The sequence below is a fragment of the Etheostoma spectabile genome, chromosome 13 (assembly GCF_008692095.1).
Source record: "Etheostoma spectabile isolate EspeVRDwgs_2016 chromosome 13, UIUC_Espe_1.0, whole genome shotgun sequence".
In the NCBI taxonomy this organism is placed as follows: Eukaryota; Metazoa; Chordata; class Actinopteri; order Perciformes; family Percidae; genus Etheostoma; species Etheostoma spectabile.
In genome coordinates, this window is record NC_045745.1 from 27,307,233 (window position 1) to 27,327,887 (window position 20,655).

The 20,655-nt window shown below is 41.2% G+C and overlaps 2 protein-coding genes across 4 annotated transcripts; one reads left to right on the forward strand and one right to left on the reverse strand.

Moving 5' to 3' along the window:
• The first annotated feature begins 1,098 nt into the window (after positions 1–1,098).
• On the forward strand, positions 1,099–4,017 carry LOC116700643 (uncharacterized). Its single transcript, XM_032534024.1, has 5 exons — positions 1,099–1,259; positions 2,359–2,517; positions 2,631–2,732; positions 3,026–3,217; positions 3,328–4,017. Exons 1-5 carry the CDS (start codon positions 1,224–1,226, stop codon positions 3,508–3,510), a joined length of 672 nt encoding a protein of 223 aa, XP_032389915.1. The 5' UTR covers positions 1,099–1,223; the 3' UTR covers positions 3,511–4,017.
• On the reverse strand, positions 3,859–17,028 carry myo1ca (myosin Ic, paralog a). 3 transcript variants are annotated; one of them, XM_032533927.1, is made up of 32 exons: positions 14,770–15,023; positions 13,926–14,084; positions 13,721–13,836; positions 12,380–12,578; positions 12,049–12,129; positions 11,703–11,882; positions 11,521–11,619; positions 10,884–10,997; positions 10,717–10,788; positions 10,494–10,613; positions 10,297–10,379; positions 10,054–10,159; positions 9,848–9,928; positions 9,652–9,743; positions 9,436–9,530; positions 9,281–9,327; positions 9,060–9,140; positions 8,763–8,868; positions 8,207–8,324; positions 7,996–8,109; positions 7,399–7,475; positions 6,923–6,991; positions 6,333–6,417; positions 6,076–6,235; positions 5,859–5,942; positions 5,670–5,763; positions 5,514–5,569; positions 5,279–5,414; positions 4,766–4,836; positions 4,584–4,681; positions 4,385–4,484; positions 3,859–4,268 (listed from the first exon to the last, which is right to left on the reverse strand). In XM_032533927.1, the coding sequence occupies exons 2-32, from the start codon at positions 14,049–14,051 to the stop codon at positions 4,242–4,244; spliced, it is 3,087 nt and encodes a 1,028-aa protein (XP_032389818.1). In that variant the 5' UTR covers positions 14,052–14,084; positions 14,770–15,023; the 3' UTR covers positions 3,859–4,241. The 3 variants fall into 3 exon arrangements, with proteins under 3 accessions (XP_032389818.1, XP_032389817.1, XP_032389816.1); XM_032533926.1 differs by lacking the exon at positions 14,770–15,023 and adding an exon at positions 16,792–17,028 and having other exon boundaries at positions 4,118–4,268; positions 11,709–11,882; XM_032533925.1 differs by lacking the exon at positions 14,770–15,023 and adding an exon at positions 16,792–17,028 and having other exon boundaries at positions 4,118–4,268.
• Between the last annotated feature and the right edge of the window lie 3,627 nt (positions 17,029–20,655).

The window sequence follows — 20,655 nt, forward strand, 5'->3', positions numbered from 1 at the left end:
AACATTCAAAGATATTGAAAACAAGGCCAGTGAAATAAAATGCAGGAAATAAAGACAAAATCAGCATAAGGGCTCCAATGAAAATATCCATTAAGATGACAAAGGCTCTCTCCCCTCCAGGTCTAAGCTACATATAACATACTGGGAAGACAACAATACAAGTAACAAAACAAGTGGGGATGTGGTAGGATAAATACATGTAAATTAAGACATTAAAATAAAATGGAATAGAAATTACCAGGAATTATGATAAGACACATAGCCATGATGATAGGGGCCTTTTTCTGTGCTTTTTTCGTCTTTGTGAGATTCAGTGAAGTCAGTCATTACTCATCTACATCATGAGACTGTTCAAACATTCCCTTCAGATGCACAGTCAAGACTGAACACTTAAAAAGCGTTTCAGAGGTTAGTAGTTGTTATCAGCTCATATTTATCCTGAAATGAAACTCTGCAGGAATAAGCAGTTCATATATAGGTATTGTTTAAGTGTACATTAACACATATTGTATTGTAAATATACCAGAGAATGTCACCCGTAAAGAAAATAAATCAAAGCACACTGTAGCCGGGGCTGCTGTACAAGGTGCCACCTGCTCATCAGGTAAACATTCACACACATTCACACTCCAATGCGCAGCACCGGGGGCAACTCGGGGTTCAGTGTCTTGCCCAAGGACACTTCGACAATGACTGCAGGGGCGGGGATCGAACTACCAACCTTCCGATTGACAGGCAACCGCTCTACCACAGAGCCACAGCCTCCCCGGGATATATCAAATAGAAAGAAATATCAAATAACGTTGGAAAAAAACATTAAAAAAAAGCACCCGCAACATTGAAAAAGCGACAAAAATGTCAGAAAAAGCGATAACTTTTTTTCATGGCTGACGGGAAGACAACACAAGGGTTAAAACCGCAAGGACATAATCACAAAATGAGTAGAAAGTTCAAAACATTACTTTAAATAAAAGGTATTGTACACTAGCTACCTAAATACATCAGTGCTCCTGAAAACACACATCCCCCTACACAGAAAAAACAACAACCAAAACTTCACTTCTGCCTGAATCATATTGCTGACCACAAAGATGCTGAAACAGAGAGGGAGAGAGAGAGAGAGAGAGAGAGAGAGAGAGAGGAAAAAAAGAAAAAACTCCAGACCTGTCAGAAACGAAAGCAACACGACACATATATAAACTGTACATGAGTCTCACTATAGTATGAAGGTATCTTGCTTTGTTCACTGCTGCTCCAAGGTAAGCTCAACTTAAAAATATGGATTAAGACATTGTTCTGATGCTCTTTTTACATACAGTACATATTTTAATGTTTTGATTTGTTAACTGTATCACCATTTGAGCTTATGTTCAAAAAAAATATCAGGCAATGGTATAGACACATGCACAAGGCAAAATGGAATCCTTTATACAGTAGGTAACATTTTATTTTACAGACCAAGTGTCATGTCAAAATTCAAGTTAAAAAGCTTGTCAGAAAGCTGCAGTGTTTCTGTGTGCCTGATGACGGTTAGTATCCACTCAGTTTAATAACTTTCCTGCTGTTTCTTTGTGTAGAACTGAGGGGGCTTTAGTCATCAATAAATGGGGGAGATCCTTAGACAACACTGTCTTGTTACAGTGAATGAGAAATATGTTGACTCATCAAGAAGACTATGTTGCACCAACAACACCTGATGCAACTCTGACAAAAATGAAAAGGAAGAATAGCATCTTAGCCAGCAGAGAGGAGGTGTGCCTGTAAAGTATGTAATCTGTAGTCTGCTGGGATTGAAGACCTTGTACAGACATTTAAGGCTGCAAGGCCATGAAATGAAAAGGGGACAATATGCTGAACACATGCTTCCTTCCACACTGAAACCATTTAGAGGAATCCAGACACTTATGTTTCCATGCATGTGCAACTAGTCCAAAGAAAAAAAAAAACATGTCTCACATGTCTGAGAATGCGGAGGATGTGTGGGTGGATTTTCTTTCAGAAATATTAATGGACTTCCTTTTGGTCACTAAGTACGGGCAAGTTAAGTTGCCATAAAGTTTCATAACTGGAACTCTTGGTCACCGTGTGTGTGTGTGTGTGTGTGTGTGTGTGTGTGTGTGTGTGTGTGTGTGTGTGTGTGTGTGTGTGTGTGTGTGTGTGTGTGTGTGTGTGTGTGTGTGTGTGTGTGTGTGTGTGTGTGTGTGTGTGTGTGTGTGTGTGTGTGTGTGTGTGTGTGTGTGTGTGTGGTAGACAGCACTCCATTGTACCGGAATGTGATGTAATGGCACTTGGATTGCAATTATTAAAGATGATGAACTGTAAACAATAGATACTATATATCTCATATCTCTGTTTCAGATGACTGTTTGGTGGCGGGATCTCGTCTTCCTTTGCTGTGTACTCAACTGTGTGGAGTCCTCTTCTCCATCTCCAGTCCTCCAGAGGAATAAATATAACAACTCCTTTCATCTCACGAGGTCCACCCGAACCCGTGTCCAGCTGCTGCAGAGGAAATATGTAAGTACTGAAAACTACTCCCTTCTCTCCTGACTGGCCATATTCTTGCTGTGAGCCTGCATTAGCTTTTCTTAACTACAAATATTTAATTGTTTCAATGTTGACTTTCATAGAAGGAGCAGCAGTTGGGTAACAAGCATTTTGAGGACAAAAGCCGGCAGTTGAAGGAACTGCCATTGCTTTCTACAGATTTCTACAGCTGGTTAAATCTGACGGTTAGTATCTTCTTGAGTGTTTCAAAACATTTCCAATAGAAATTAATCTCATTAATGTCTTGGTTGGAATTCTGCAACACACAGTCTCTATTTTTTTTTTACTGAGAATTTCTTTTCTTTTGAGATTTTCTTTCCATTATGAGGGAAAAAAACAAAACCTTCTGCTCTTGCAGAATGTAAAATTTTGAAAAGTTTGAGTGGAATTCCCCTTTTATAACTTCAAGAACAGAAAGGGGGGGTTGTGCAACAAGTTGATTATGTAATCATGTGGCTGTCTCTTGTTGTGCGTTCAGGACTGGGAACGACTGCATGCTGCTTTCTGGGACATGCACGTCTTTTGGAATATGCTGGAGTGTAAGAGAAAACAGCTGGAGAAGGAGGAGAAAGAGCATATGGTGGTGCGGGCGTTCGGCACCACTTTACCTCGGGGCATCAGGCACATTCAGCTGGACCTGAGGGACCTGATGAGCCAAGTCAGCAGTCAGGTATCCACAATCCTCTTACAAAAACCCTCTCACATCTCATCCCCTTTTGTAGCCCACGCTAAGACTTTGGAGGAAGAGACTGATAAAACTATATATTTTTTCTTCTCCAGATGAGTTACATGAAGAGCTCTTGGAAGAAGCCAACCTCTCCTACAGCCTTGAGCCCACAAACCAGATCAAAAACAGTATGGGACAGCCGAGTGGAGGGTTACATCATTCTGAGGGATCTAGACCTTTACCTCACTAAGCTGGCAAGAGACTTCCTCCTACTGGCTTCAAAAACACACCTATGACACACACACACACACACACACACACACACACACACACACACACACACACACACACACACACACACACACACAGGCTGAACTTACAATCAGCACCCTAAGAATAATAGTTTTAACTCCAATTAGTGCTTTATGGGCATTGTCATGGAGCTCTCATTTAAGCCAGTCACAATCTTTTTCTTCTTCTTGGGTATTTCCCACAGTTTCTTTCTCACCTCTAACTGTAAGTTAGCAGTACGCTCCCTCAACAGAGAGACACTTACCAACATCCTGTTTTTCCCCCAAGCCCTCAGCCTCCTGGACTTTCCAAAGATATATGTACTATTTATTGACCTATTTATTAACATACTATTTATTTCAAAGTAGTTTATTTTATTTCTCTTATAATATAGAGATACAGTGTTTAAAATGATATTTGATACAAGTGAAAATATATTTATGTATGACTGTCAATAAAGCGATGAAGCATTTAAAACAGTGACGACTTCATGTTATGATTTTCTACTCTTTGAAAAAAAGGATCAGTCTTTACTGCAACATTAAATAAGTTCTTGTAATAATAGTAACGATGCATTTGAATTAATAAGGGATCTTCCTTCAGGTGAGTATGTTGTGTGTGCTTGTGGTATCATCGTGTCGGCTACAAACTACAAACTAACACAACTTCTGAGTGGCAATCCTCCAGTTAGCTAAAAGGATCACCGTTTGTCTGGTTGCTGTTTTTTTCGGTTTCTTCATGTGGAGTTGATCCGCGGGGCAGTCTGCAGAGTGAAGTCAGATTGAACACAGTCAGCTGGCCGAAAGGTTGTTTGGTATTATAAAAACTCCTTCCTCCCTGCAGACTTCACACATGACACCAGAACAGCCGCTGACTCACCACTAGCAGATGTCCTCGCTTGCCTTTGGTAACCTTTAGCTCTGAACCCCTGACGAAATCAATGATTCCCTCTTTGCCTCGAGCCATAGCAAACCTAATACTAATGACAATAATAATAATGATTAAAAGACGGGATAGTGACATGAATACTTTTGTGTTGCCAATGACCACAATAGAGAGACAGTCAGAGAAGCCTCACCTGCCCGGGCTGATGTTGACGTAGTTGACTTTGCTGGCCATCATGGCTAGTTTTGTCACCAGCTCAATCACATGGTTGCAGTGTAGGACCAAATCGCCCTAAGGGAGACACAGCTGGATTTAGAGTGGTTGCATGGTCATGAACTAGTCAACAATGTAGATGACTGCGGTGTCTTACTGCACCTTCTGCTTATTGTCCTCATTAGGCAGGTGAAGAACAAAAATCCCATCGCTGAGGGAGCTTACAGAGATACCTGTTTAGAGAAAAAACCTGGCTTGTACTTACTGAACTAAAGAACACAATCACAACGAATTACTCCGTAACATCAGCCACGTTCTTGAGTCGGTAAAAAGCCAAAAGCTACAGTATGTCCCCATCTCCTTTGGTTTAATCATAAATGGTCATCCTCTCAGTTAAAAGTATCTTTCCTCGAGAAACAACAGATTGGACGCACACACTACTTAGTTGCCATGGATATTTCTGTAGAAGTGCACAAGTAACACACAGTGATTGAGAGGTGTAATGACTGCTGAAAAACTTAATTTGAAAACTGTAACAACTGTTATACATCCTCTTTAGCAAAAACAAAACAAGAGAAATGAAAATGAGCTGAGCAGTGATCATGGATTCCATAGCATTGCTAAATATAATAACATAATACTGCAGCCCCTTCCCCACTCAGGGCTGTTTTTCACCTCTCAGAGTAGTGTAGTCAATCCTCTGTTTGGTCTTGGTCCGGTCCACCAGCACAGCAAAGGTGTTAGTGAGGAGCAGCTGGCGAGAGCGAGGCTTGAAACCCCTCCTGTCATGCTTTACGACTGAAACACCGTACTGAGAAGCACAAGGAGACATGATATAGTGTGAGTTAGCTGAAAAAAAGTTACGTAGTACTTTTATAGGGTATAGGATTAAAAAAAAGGTCCATCCCACCTGCACTTTGTCATTGGCGAGGGTCTGGATGACTTTGAGATTGATTTGCTCACGTTCTATATAAAGCAAAGGGAATACCTCTGTAAATGTTAGTATATATTCTGTGTGGTTGTTAATTAGTACAGTGGTAATTAAAAAGCACGTATCAATACGTACCCAGCCTGGAGTCCAAAAACAGCCTTCCAACACCCTGAGGGTAGCTGTCTTTCTGATCCTTGAAGATCTCACTGGCTACAACCTTCTGCATCATCTAGAGGAAAGAAAGGAAAATTAAGCAAGATGAACAATTAGTAGATTTATTTCTATAAAAAGCAGGTAAGGCCATGCCTTCTGCAGTAGGTTTACCTGCTTCTTCCATTCGGGTTGGACCCTCCTGCAATACTTTGTGACCATGTTTCTCATGTGCATCCTCCGCAGATGCTCAGAGGCCTGCAGGGCACCGTGGAATTGACAACGCAGAATTTGCATTAATAACTGCATATTCCTACTTACTTCTACTACTTAATCATTCTTTTATCCATTTGTAATGATGCAAGTTATCAAAAGGACCCTCTGTGTGTACCTCAATGAGGGAGGGAGGAGGTGTTGGCCAGTTTTTGTCCAAAACGCTTTTGGGCAGGTTTTTACTTAGATTCTTGAGAAAGGAGTAGCGCACATGATCCAGGAAATACTGATTCTCAGGGCAGTATTCCTCATGGCGGTAGATGAAGCCCTTTATAAACCTGAACAGAAAGACACATACAAGCAAGGAAGTTAACTGTACATGCAGTTGCAAAAATACATCCAGAAACCAACAGTGACAAAGTATCAGTGAAGCACCTGCGTATTAACTCAGCAGCCTGTCGACGTCTCTTAGCCCTCCTGCGTGCTTTCATCCCTCGCCACCCAGACTGGATCACAATCACTATACATACACATACATGCTTATATTAACACCAAGGTAACGTTTATACTCGGTCAGAGTGAACATGCCAAGGTTAGTATAGCACAGAAAGACAGCTTAGGCCCAAATAGATTTGTTGAAATCGGGAAATTAGAAAAAACTACACAAAAGCATACACACCCAAACACATGAGCTGGAATGTAGACCAAACTTTTATGGCCAAAGCAAAAGTATTTTTATATATTGCATATATTTAATAAAGCACATAGTTCCAATATGACAATGGAAGATATCCAAAATCAACATTTAGAGAAGTGGAAGTGAGAGTAAAACCCCATCTAGAAAGGCACTCAGCCCAACATGTGGTTGCAAGGCTAAATTTAAATGCATTTAAAATAAACAAACATAATACACTTGATCCCTTTTGTGAGTAGTCATGTCTGTATTCATTTCAGTTTTAGGGACACCGTTCTGTAAAGGAGAGGCAGGAAACTGTGAAAGAGCCAACAGTGAGAGGGGCTCTGACCTGCACGTCTGATGCGTTGGTACTTGGCTCTCTCCCTGTAGCCTCTCCATGACGTCTGCAGGGTCAAAGCTGGAACCCAACAAATCAAAGAGATCAGAGGCGGATTTATGCCTTTTCATCGAGGGGTTCCTGTAGATGCTAATTTATAGTTCAGCGTAGGAGTTGGCCTTCTGATTATATATAATGTGCTTTAGCAGGCCATGTTGTGGATTCATCATATATCCATGTGGTCAAAATGTGTTCATTGCAATAGAGGGGGAGGATTCCAGTGAGGAGACTGTTTTCTGTTTAATAGTTGTAAACACAATAAAATTGACATCTCAACGATACCACAAACTATTACCACAAAAAGAGTTGAATCATTACCTCTCTGACACCATTAACAACTTCATAAAGGTATTATTCGACACAGGGTCTTTATCTTCCTTTTTCATTTCAATTCTGAAATGTTATCAATCCTTGCCAAGGTTACTTACCTATGTCGGGTTTTTTTGCTTCAAGTGCATCCTCGGTGGTGAAGAGAGTTTTTGGGAAACGGATGAAGATTTTTGACCTGCCGGAAGTAAACAAAGCAATGTGTGACGGCCATTTGAGGAGCTCTTCAATCCAAATTGCTTGCATGCATGGCCCCATAATCTGTTGTGGGCAAGGCAAGGCAGCTCTATTTGTAGAGCACATTTCAGCAACAGGGCAATTCAAAGTGCTTTACACAAACTCAGTTAAACAGATAAAACACAAGCATCCTAAAAAAACCCCCCCCCATAAAATAGATAAAACACAATTGTAAACTTGAGACTACCTTCACACTAATTAGTCAATGTTAGTGCTGCCTTTCGTGATCACCATCCGTGTCACTACCCTTCACGACTCTATTTTTAGAGACGTTACATTTGTCTCCTTGGACTCTTCTTCACACTAATCAAGCCAATCTAGTGCTGCCTTTTGTGTCTATTTATGACACTACACATTCACACTTTTTCTTTAAAAAAGTACCCACTAAGCAACGCACCGACCACCGTTACCAAACCCTTTTCCCACTCTATACCATCACTCACCCTCCAACCACACATTACCTGCCCAGTTTGTACTCCTCTGCTTTGTAGCCTAGGTGGTTGACCAGTGCCGAGACCCCATCTGCCAGTCTGCCATGCCAATTGGGCCACGTCTCAGGACACAGGGGCTTATACCTAAGGCCATTTGTACATAATTATATTGACAGCAGGCTGAACATAGAGCAAACAGAACAAACAGTCAGGTAAGCCATTCAGAGAGAAGCTCAGTCACCTCTGCAGGAAGGCTTCAAAGCGACGTCGATAGGCAAAGCCAGCTCTCCTGACCCTCAGGTTTTCCATCAAGCCCAGGTACTTCACCTGGTGTCTGACCAGGACTTCATCAAACCTTCCTGCAGGGAGAGATCTTATTTACTGACAGTAAAACACTGACTATACTATACTATACTATACACATTAGATTACATATGGTGAGTTCAGATTCTCCTTTTTTTTTTTTTATAGGTCCTTTTTTATGCTTTTTATGTTTTCTGATTGTCTGATCAATCTCTTTCACATTAAAATGGCTCGGAGGGCATCATTTATTCCCTTCCCTGGGACACTTTTATTGTGAAACGTCTGCAGAAATTGTTGAGTTGTATTAACACCAACACTAACCCTTGACAGAAAAGGCGGGGTAATAAATTCAATTAAATCCATTAAAGTAATCAGTGAGTGAGACCGTTATTATTTAAAGGAGTGTTCTCAGCATCTCATGACTCTGTTGTACCATTAACTGTGTGGAAATTAGATTTATATTTTCAACTTAGGTACAAGATGTAAAAGTGTACCTGGCTGCTTGGCATCATTAGGTTTGATACAGCGCACGTAGGACGGCTCTTTAGACATGAGGATCTCCATAAGTTTCGTCAGGCTGTTTTTAAACTGAGTGGCCGCCTAAGAAAGAAAAAAAAAAAGAACATGAAACTATTGGAAATTCTCTGTATATTTGTGTGCATGTTTTGGTTTTTTTTTTAAAGTGTTTGTAAACTACTTTGTATCATTACCACAAAAATACTCGGGATACTGAGACAGAGAGAGAGGTGAGAGAAAGCAAGAGAGAAAGAAAGAGAGAGACGTATTCTCACCATCTCTGGGCGTTTCTGGCCTATCACTTCCTCTCTGCGGAAGCAGTGACTTAGGATCTGGTTGTCTGACTGGCACATGACCTGAACAGAGACCAAACCACACAACCACATGTCAACACAACATGTCCCCCCCTTCCTCTTCCCTCAAGCAATGGCACTAAACATAGAGGTTTTCAAAGGTTGTGCTGAGACTCGACCGTGTCCAGTTCCATTATTCTCACCTCTTTCAGGTTCCTGTTCAGCAAATCATTGTTCTTATCTAGGAAACCTGAAGCACATAAACAATAACACGGCAGCTTGTCATTAAGGAATCAGTGGGTTGTGGGTCATGCTCTGACATACTTGTAGAATGCGTGCATGAATAACTACAGATTACCATTGATGTTGTAGTTGACCTCTCCAGCATAATGCAGCAGCCTGAACTCCTCTCTACTCATTACCCTGCGAGTTTTTCCATTTGCCAACTTGTGACTGAAAGACACACACACAAATTAACACACATTAAACATACATAGGCCTTCTGATATAACAAGCTGTAGTAAGGAGAGTCTATGTATTGTCAAAATAATATTGGACCGGACATGATGCTTACGTGACAAAATGGGGATGGCCGCCCAGTGTGTCTTCCAATTTCTCTAAAAAGGAGACATCACAGGTCTCTCCAGGTCTCAGACACTCCTCATCCTGAAAAGAACAGTCACACTATTTAACTGTACCTACAATGACCGAGGGTAAGACAACACCATGCAGACAGCCATACAAATGTACGTGGTAGTTGTCATGCGCACCAGAATGGAGATGATGCCTTTGTGCTTCTCCTCTATCAAGTCACAAATGATCTTGTTGTCAAAGTATTGCACCGTCTCCCACTGAAATTAGAGTTAGGGAGAACAATGTCGCATTCACACGGACATATAAATATATTCATGTTTATAAATATAATAATAGTATATCAAACATATTTGCTTTGAGTACCCAACAACAACTAACTTACTGCAATTCCCTCTGTCTCATACTCCTCCTGCTCAGACCTCAGGGTGAGCTCAATGAACAGCTGCTGGAGCTTCTCATTGCAATAGTTGATGCAGAACTGCTCAAAACTGTCAAAAATTAAAGGGAACACTTAGGCCAAAGGAATGCTAGAGTTATGTCCAAAAGGTATGTGCGTTAGAGACAATTACCAAACAATTTGGTTAAGAGACTGTGAAGCAGATTAAGAAATGAATATAACCCATACCTATTGTGCTGAAGGACCTCAAAGCCATAGATATCAAGAAGCCCTATAACTGAGCAGCCCTTACCACTGTGGTAGATTTCATCCTGTGTATAAAGTCAACAGCATGCAATCAATGGTAAAACACAACAACAGCCCCACAACATGATGATGAAATTGCCACTGTTGTTTCTGAGATGTTATCTCAACTGTTCCTGCACCTTTAGAGCCAGCGAGTGATTGATCTTTTCCACCAACCAAGTGAAGGTCCGACCGTACACGGCCTTGGCTAAGGCATCACGGGCAGACACTGCCTGCTCAAAATCTAGAGGGCTGATCATCTGTAATGCACAGGCACGCAACCATGACACACAATTATAAATTCTCACAGTACGCACCAAACAGGCGAAAACACAAAAAAAACAAGGACAAAAAGGCCGTCACCTCTTCTCCTTTGGCAGTGAGCTTCTTGTGAGTGAGTGCCTCCCTGAGGGCTGAGCCATCAACACCCAGCAGCTGGAAAACAACAACACATCTGGGCTCAGCTAAGCCTTTTTGCAAGTATTTTTGCATATTTGAACACCCAGTAATACTAGTGGGACTGTTCTGACCTTTGCGAGATTTGTTATCTGAGTCTCAGTGGTGATATAAGTTTCTCCTTCCTCTCCTTCCCCAAACTGAGTGTTTCCCAGATGGAGAACGCTGGCGATGATATTCAACAATTTCTGAGGTCAGACAGGAAAGACAGTTAACAACAACCACACAGATGTACTATCTGTTTTTTTAACTAAATAAAAAACTGGACAGTCACAGAGAATATATTCCTTCATACACAATTAAAACCAGAAAAATTTTACTTCAAGAAAAAATATATTTTTCAAACTAACGCACATATTTAATTGGTCACTAAAGAATGTTTTAGGCAGCAAGTTGATGGGAATAATGCAGGATTTAAAACCTTGAAAAAAAAAGAAGCAAATGATACAAAACATTTTTGGATAAAAAAATAAATACAGATTCCCTATTAAGCTTTACAGGGTCCTGTGGTTTAAAACCCTATTTTGGGGATTTGTGTAGAGTACAAGAGAGTTGTCCTGCATGTGTTTATGATGATACAAAATATGATGTTTGGCCACTATAAAATATTAAGGATGATAAACAGTGGACACATTTGTGGTGGAAAATAATATTCCCAGTATAATGCAGATTGTAAGAACATCGCTCGCATTGGATTGGGTTGCTACGGACCTGCACTTCCTCCTCAGTGAAGCCAATAACAGACAGGGCCTTCATCACAACTTTCCAATTGTTCTTGTCACTGACGGAGCTGAGTCTGGGACAGTTGCCCTGAACAAGAAAATTCAATATTACATAACAACTGATGGTGCAAATGCATGGGCCTCAGTTTTAAAAGAAAACACCACACACACCTTTACCAGATAATTGTAGTTCTGAGGGTTTCTTTCCAGGTCCAGCGTGGTAAGCAGGTCGTTGTCTCCTCCATCCAGAAGCTGATAGAAGATGTGGAAGTTCCTCTCACCGTGGTTCTGGTGCACTACACGGGATTTCTCCAGCAGGTAGTTCAGGATGTGACCGCCCACTGGTGCCCCCTAGGAGGAGGTACGGACAACAGTTAAAAAATGGTTAAAAGCACACTATATGTTTAAGTGTTTGAGCTTTTATCAAGGATATAACTCAACTAACTGTGGTTATTAGTATGGTTTAACCACATATGATTTATATAGAGAGTGAGAAAGCTAAGGAGGGAGTGTGTACCCTAAAGTCAAACTGGACATCCATGTATTTTCCAAAGCGGCTGGAGTTGTCATTCCTAAGTGTTTTGGCGTTGCCAAATGCCTGCGCAAAGAAAAAAAGGCAGGAAATTAGAGCGAGGAAGTGAAATTAAGAGCAACAATAGCATAATAAAAAAACAAACACTCAGGAAAAAACATTAAAAGTATTTACAAATAAAAAAAAATGTGCAAAGATCATTCGGATTTCTCAGCCCCGACAGACAGACACTACATATTGCGAAAGACAAAATAAGTCTAAGTTCCCTGTGCTTTTAACAGTGATAGTGGCTGTTCAGGTTGAACAGTTTAAATACCTCCAGAACAGGATTGGACTGCAGTAGGCGGTCACCAAGGGCTGCCATGTGGTCATTAGTGGGGCAGGTGACAGCGTAGTAGAGGAGGATCTTCTTGGACGCCTCTGTTTTACCTGCTCCGCTCTCACCTGATATCAGAATACACTGGTCCTTCCTCTCGGTCCGCATGGCCCGGTAAGTGTTGTCTGACACGGCGTAGCTGAGGGAAACATGGCGGGGGAATAGAGTCACGCAAACACTTTACTTCATTTACTTCAATATAATAACACTAGAGAGAGGCAGGGCAGTACAGCCTGACCAGGCTCCTCTCTTTACCCTGTCTCTCTTAGTTATGCTATAATAGTTTTACACACCTGGGGGACTTCCTTTGACACACTGAGCGCCTCTCTCCTCTATCTTTCTATCTTTCCACTTGTGTCCTTCCATGTCCCAGAAATGCTTGTTACTAACCTAGCTCTGGGGAGTCATTCCCCGGAGTCCTTATGTTCTTTCTCACCCACCATGTTGGATCAGGGAGTCTCCATAATCATGTTTGCAGCTGTTGCCATGGTCCCGCTAATGTCCTCCCATGTCACATCCTGCTACTCTCTGCGGTGCCCTGCTACGCCCTGCTGTGCCTTGTAATGCCGCACAGTGCCCTGCTATGCCATAAACTACTACAAAGAACTACTACAAACTACTATATTTTGTGATTGTTATTGCCACTCTTCTTTTTAACCCCAACCGGCCCGCCAGACACCGCCTACCAAGAGCCTGGGTCTGTCCCAGGTTTTTTCCTTAAAGGAAGTTTTTCCTCACCACTGTCACACTGTTGCTTGCTCTGGAGGGAACTACTAGAACTGTTGGGTCCTTGTAAATTCTGGAGTGTGGTCTTGATCTACTCTATCTGTAAAGCGTCTCAAGATAAGTCTTGTTATGAATTGATACTATAAATAAAATTGAATTGAATTGAATTGAATTAATTTAAATGAATGAAATGTTGTTGTTTTTTGCTAGTCAGTTGTTTACATATGTTATATTATTACATTTATTGTAAACATTACATTATTACATGATATTTTTTGTTCTGAACATTTAAATTTTTTGAGGAATATAATTGTAAGTTGCAGCCCTAAAGTTCTGCACCATTATACAGTATAACTATGAGCTATACAAATTGTATTAAAGCATATAATACACATATATCCAGATTATCATTGAATAGCTCATGCATGCCTCAATAAAATCAGATTGATTGCATGGATCTCAGCATGCCATGTGATTATTAGCTGCTTCAGTTGATAGCAGAGAAAAGTGGAGGAGTTTGATAAATAAATGTGTGAGGACCATAAAGGGACTCACATGTGCGGCGATATCTCATAGAAGCTGACCCCTCTGTAGCGTTCCATCTGCTGCTTGGAGTAAATCTCCAGCTCTTTGTAAGGGTTCACCGACACCAACACTGAGCCAATATATGTCTGAGGCAAAATATTAGAACACATGTACATATGTTTCATCACATCAACTGAAAGGTTTTGGAAGATATGAAGGAAACTGGCTTCATTACATAGATGAGATTTTCTCCGAAGCGTCTCCGTAGGTTCTCTATGAAGGCTGCCTCACTGTTGTAGTTTTCCAGCAAGACAAAGTCCTGCACCCCGACCCTGTCCCGGGCGGTCAGGGCACTCTCCATCACCAGGCGCACTCTTCCTTCAACATCCACCTCCTACAGGAAGAGAGACAAGGAGGAACATTACAGAGAGGTACAGACATGAAACACAAAGTTCAGCACTACTACAGAGAGAGGATTTCTGCTCCCTCTGTTAACCTTCCAATAGATGCAATTACACCCTGTTGACCAGCAGGGGGCACAAAAGGCCTATTTCCATTTCATCTGATGATAATACCCTCACCCAGTTATGAAAGAATTAACATCTGACACTCAATATTACAATAATTGCCACATAATTATATCACAAGATAGAATCTATGTATGAAGAGAGACACATTTTAAAAGTCTTACTAACGGCATCGCCAGAACAACTGTGTAAACACACAAAGTGAGAACAGTTCCACCAAGTCTTGCCAAGATTAAACAACAAAGACATTTAAGGAATCCAAAAGACAAATAGACAGGTCAGACTCCTCTATTATACGATAGTGAGATTAAGATGTATGGACATTACACACAGCTCCATATCACCAGACAGGATTTAACCGATGCCACATGGAAAGTGTGCATACATGTCAACACCCCCGAGATTGCAAACACTGTAGTGCAGACAAGAAATAATGACCAGTCAGAGGTAGAGTGGCAGAGTGAAGATCTCAGATATGCCCTAATGTAAGATATTACACACAGCCACATGCAAAGTCATATGAAGAGATCCAAGAAAGCAGTCAATACTTACTGATGAAAGATGTCCAGACACACAATTCAGTGTGTAATCAATGCACTACACCCCATCCAAACCAGCTGCACTCTATTTTCAGTATCAAAGAAACATTTATGTGAGAAGCCCCTGCTGTTTTTCTTAACACATTCATATAAAAAAAACAAGCAGAAAGTGGAACAAAGGGGCTAGACTTCCACAGGACTTCTGTTTTTCTTGACTGCAGGAGCCTCTCAAGGGTATCATTTGGCTGGTTAAAGCCGGTAAAATCTGTGAGCACTGGATGCAGGGAAATCCTTACAAAAACAAAGAGGACAACAGTGGAAGATAGCCAAGAAGGGATAGCAAAGGAAAGTCACCGGACACTTCCACAGCAGCCCCTCCTCTCTGCTTCACCTTGGAGTATTGTTCTCCCACTCTAGCAGGTGGGCTTCCTACAGATAGCAATTACAGTTCACTGTCAGATTTTCCAAAGGATACAACTAAGGAATGTTAAGGTCAGATTTAGGGCAGGCGTTAAGTGGATGCCTCTAAAGGTTTCTCTGCTTTGTGTCAGCAACTCTGCATGCTTTCATATCCAACACTGACGAGACGTGTTTTTGCATGCAGGGTCAACAAGAACTTGGATTCACACCTGAAAGGCTAAGTTGGAATAATTAGCAGTGCAGACCAACACTTATCCTTACACAGCTTTATGTGTGGGGGATGCCATGAAGGTACAGTTGTGGCTAATTGCAACATTTCCCATTATTCTTTGGCAGTGGTAACTTACAATGAAATGTGGTTTATCTATCGAGGCTACAGGGAGAAACATATCTCTTAATGTAATGACTTGTAACAATGTGGTTTGGGGCTTATCACATATTATGGAACATAGCTCAAGGTGGGTTTGCACATTTTTATGAAACTACCTCCATGTGTTCAGCATACACATCAACCTTTCATGGTGGCTGACGCTGACCAGCACTACCTGCCTCTGAACTGTAACAGGCTCTTTTTGCATGGATCTTTCTTTCCGTAATCCTCAGATCTCATGTTGCTTATGTTCGATTATGCACTTATGCAGTGCTGGCAGCATATAAGGAAGTGTCCACCTTTGAAATGCCCGAAAACATCCAAATTTGTGTAAAAATCTTGGTATCCTCACTTGTTTTTTTGTTTTTTTACTCAAAAACACAGCAAATGTTGTTTTCAAGAATCTCTTAGCAGTCATGAGTTATATTTTTAACTTTTAACCGCGGGATTTTATCCCTATAACGCGTGAAACTAATTCAATTTTAATGATGAGGAGCCTTATCCAAAACATCTCTACCACTACCGCTGGGGTTGAGGATATCTTGAATGAAATTAAAATCATTTTCATGGAGACACTGTGGCCGAGATACCTTCAAGACCACAGGTCTGGGGGGGAGGGGAAGACAACAAAGCTGCATGCAATAATCCCTGTAGCTGTGTTGTCAGTGAACTGACCTGAGGCTCAGTTGTTACAGCAGAGAGAGTCATTGCTTCATGGGGGGATTTGACTCCGAGTACCAAGGAGCGTCAGCGAAATCTGCAGGGTTGTAGGTGCAGCCACAGTGACAACCAGTGAAGAGGCTAACCCAGCGTTGGGACTTGGCTCCAGGCCCCATGACTAAGCTCTGCTGGGCCGACTACATTCAAATTGTCTTCCTTATAAAGGCATGCCCCACCACTCTGTCCCAGGGCGAGCTGCTCTGGTACCACAGCTGGCTCTCTACCACTGATGTGCTAGTAATGCATATGGTGGAAAATACCAAGTCTATCTTCTTTGGGCTGCTTGGGTTTAAGCGTTTACAAAAACCAAAATACACACTGACTCATACATGGAGGGGAAAAAAAGCTCTAAGAGACTCATTGTTCTGTTTTGCTTTCCCCTCCATGAGTGAGACAGTGAATTGGTTCAATGGATTTTGTGCTTCACTGTGTAGGCACAGATAATGCACACATATAAAATACAGTCAGTGTGCAGCACTAAACATGAAAACACAACAAGGAGCATCACAGTAGTCAGGATCTTACCCGGCCTTGGTACCTCATCCTGTTCTGTTGTTGTTGGAAGAAGAAGGCTCAATTGGTGGTCCCCCCCCCAGGTGCTCCTCCTCCCGTGTCAGACTCCTCAACTGTAACTTGTCATCCACCTTTGCCAGTGGGTGACAGAATTAGGCAACTTTTCTTCTTCTCTCTTCCCCACGTCAGTTACTTTCTCTCAGCTTTAGTCTCTTTCTCCACGTCTTTCCTCCTTCTCGTCTGGCTCCCCTGTGAAGACAAACGGCACACACTTTGGCCAAAACACAAACAGCCCCTCTTGTTTATACCTTCAATTAATCTTCCCTTTGACAGGTCAAGTAAATGTCCGCCTCTCCGTGAGTCCCTCACCTTCCCTCTGAAGTATCTTGCATGAAACAAGGGCAGGAACTCCACTCACACGTCACGTAACTGGACAAAAAAAAAAGTCAAGGGAAAGCAAGCTGCTGGGAAGAGCCAGAGAAAAAGAGAGCCGAGAGGGTGTGGAAAATTTAGCTAAGAGCCCCGAACTACAAACATGTAATCACTGTGCAGCTATATAAAAGGGGAAAAAACAAATCACATGATGAGATCTCCTTGCATTCTTTCTTTCCCTCCCTCCCTGTTTAGTTTGCGCCCTCCCTTTTCTCCCACAAGCTGAGACAGATTCACATGGGATGTGACTTATGGAAGTGTTTTAACAGAAAGACTGCCTGTCTCCTCATGGCTGTCTTCCACTGTTGACAAAATAACTTCCATCATCATCATAATATCACTGCAGATATTTAAAAGTTTGTTATCAATCTGACATTAGTCTGAGCGGTCACATTCCTCAACTGGTTGGTTTTCCAAGCAACATTCATAATCAACAAGTTCAACATAATACTACTTTTACATCAAATGGGCTGCCTGCATGGACCATCAGATTCCTCCCTTCTTACGGTCCCTCCCGTTCTAGGCATTTTTGGGGAGTGCTGTCAAGGCCAGTGTCTCTGTGAGAAAACAGCACCCTCCTCTGGTCTCCCTCCCCTTGTGTTTATCCTTACCCTATTTCCCCTCCTTCTGTCTCCACGCCTCACTCTCTTTTCTTTGCCAGCATCATCAAATATCCAACACTGAGGAATCTGAATAATGCTACCCAGATGGGGAGAGCCTTTTGCTCTTTTTCTCAATCTCTGGCTGTCTCAAATGTTCTTAAAGCAAAGACAAAAGGATTCTTCATGTGTTGTGCCAATTGGTGTCACTAAAAACTTCCCTCTTTTACGAAATATGGTAAGCAGTCATGCAAGGTCTACCCTAGAAAATATATATATATTTATACCTATATATATATATATAAAGATTTATAATGAAAATTTGCCTCAAGGGGCTTTCACGCCATGTTTCCTCACTTGAACTTTGCCTCTATGCCCCTTGAGTTTAGTTACCTCATTGCATTCAATTGCACAGTATGTGCTCTCTTCACACCAGCATACTGTACCTAAAATGATCATTCACTGCAGGTTCATTTTGTATAGAGCGCAGAAATCGAAAGAAACGTCTACAATGAGATGGTAGTTGATCATTTAGTTGGAACAGAAAAGTTGACTATAGCCGAATGGTAGGCACTGTTGTGTTCCTTTATCAAAGCCTAACAGTACTCTAAGGAACAAGCAGTTATGTGGTCTGTTCACTTTAGGACGCACGGTTTGGTTTCACATGATTCTGACATAAACATGAATGATGAATGAAAATGAATGCACGCTAAACAACTGTGCCTATTGTTGGTGGCAAATATTTTTGGAAATATGAGTACAGTATGTTGAATAAAGGTTTATGTTTACAGGAGCACCAAGCGTCCATGACTGACCACCAGGTGCTCACTTGTGAGCTCCACTTTCAGGTTTCAGGCCCTGGTTTGCCTCAGCTAGGTGTCATATATCATATAGGCCTTGCCTTGAGTCTGGACCCTCTCTAGGAACAAATTTAGCAAGGAAGACTTCCCCACATGTGAACTACCAGGCTCACATGGACAAAAAGCTCCTCCACCACTGTTCGGTGAAGATCACTGGAAGCGGCCATAATTTATTCAAAACACAGCAATTGTCTAAAATTAAATTGTAAAATTAGAACACAATTTTAGAATACTACTACTCTATAGCTTTGATAGGGGTTATAGAAACCTCAGGTACTTCTTAAATCTTCTTAAATTTCGTCTTTTGGAGTCATCAGAAAGGTCAACTTGAAGAGTTCTGAGGTCAAAACAATGCTTCTCAGACAGAATATACAGCACATTTGCATTGTGTGACTTACTTGTGAAGGGCATCCAAGACATAGTAAATGTAACGTGAAAAAACATGAGGGTGCTCTCCTAACACATCTGGTGTCTCTACTCTGCACACATAACAGCATTTGGCACATCTCACTGCCAAACGAAATAAAAAAGACACTAAAGTCAACCAGAAAGAAACTACAGTTTCACAGTAGTTTTTATTTTTTACCACCTGAGCTGGCAATGTATCCTCCTGCTCTATTTTCAGTAAGGGTTCCTTCTTTGTTAAGCACTTCCTGTTAGTAGGATTTCCTTCCCTTAGCAGTTTCCTGATGCTCAGGGTCTTCCATCATGCCCATTCGTTTGAGCTCAGTTCTGATGTAAACTATGCGTTTGTAATTTTTTATCTCCTGCATGTGAACTAGAGCCCGACCGATAAAGGATTTTTAAGGCCGATACAATACGAATATTTGGTTATTTAAAAATCCAATTTTCCGATATATCGGCCAATATATGTATAAAGAATCCAGAAACACGTAACACAACATAAACAGATTAGTTATTCAAAGTTATTTATGAGTTCCCAACAGAACAGAGGAATATCAAAATATATTAAAGTCCTGATAAATAAAATGCATAAAAATACAAACTTAAAGTCCTATAAACAAAAACACATTAACAAAAGAATAATCAGGTTTGCCAACAGGGACATTGTAGAGGGCCCTCTGGTGGAAAAACTATGCTATACTATCATTTATTTGTCATTATAAATGCTTATGATGAATAAAAATAAAAAAAATTATAAATGCCGATACCAATAAATCGGAAAAGGCCCAATATCGGCCCCCTATTATCGTCCCACTGATATATCGGTCGGGCTCTAATGTGAACCTCCATCTAGCTAATTTAAATGGTTTCCCTCCAGTTTAAAATGTAGAAAACCAAATGTGTTATGTGTAATAAAACTGGAATCTAACACTTGCCAAAAGCGTAACTGCTATTAAAATATGGATGGTTGGACTGAGCTGTTTGTTTGGAACCAACTTCCTCTCAGGAGTACACCCACTGACTACCCACCTCAACTGTCACTCTATCTACTTCAGGATAAATACCAGACACTGAAATGAATATCTTTCTTTCTTTCTTTCTTTCTTTTTTAACATTACAGCATTACAACCCTACGCCTGACTTCAATTTCAGTTAATTACATTAAAAACTAATTCTGAACATCTGACATATTATGGAACAAATTCAACAGATCCTAGAATAATCCTCTTCAAACTGCCTGGGCGCAGTTTGAGGTTTTGGAAATCGTTTTACCTCATTTTGTATTTAAATTGCAAAGGTTTTCCGTTTCAAAATAACAATGAATCACAGAGGAAAGATGACTTATTTGGGCGGGGTGGAACACACACACACACACACACACACACACACACACACACACACACACACACACACACACACACACACACACACACACACACACACACACACACACACACACACACACACACACACACACACACACACACACACACACACACACACACGTGTTACAGAATAAATGAGATAGCGGGCTTTATATATTTTACATCTAGCTTTCTTTTTTCTTTCCTTACGATCCT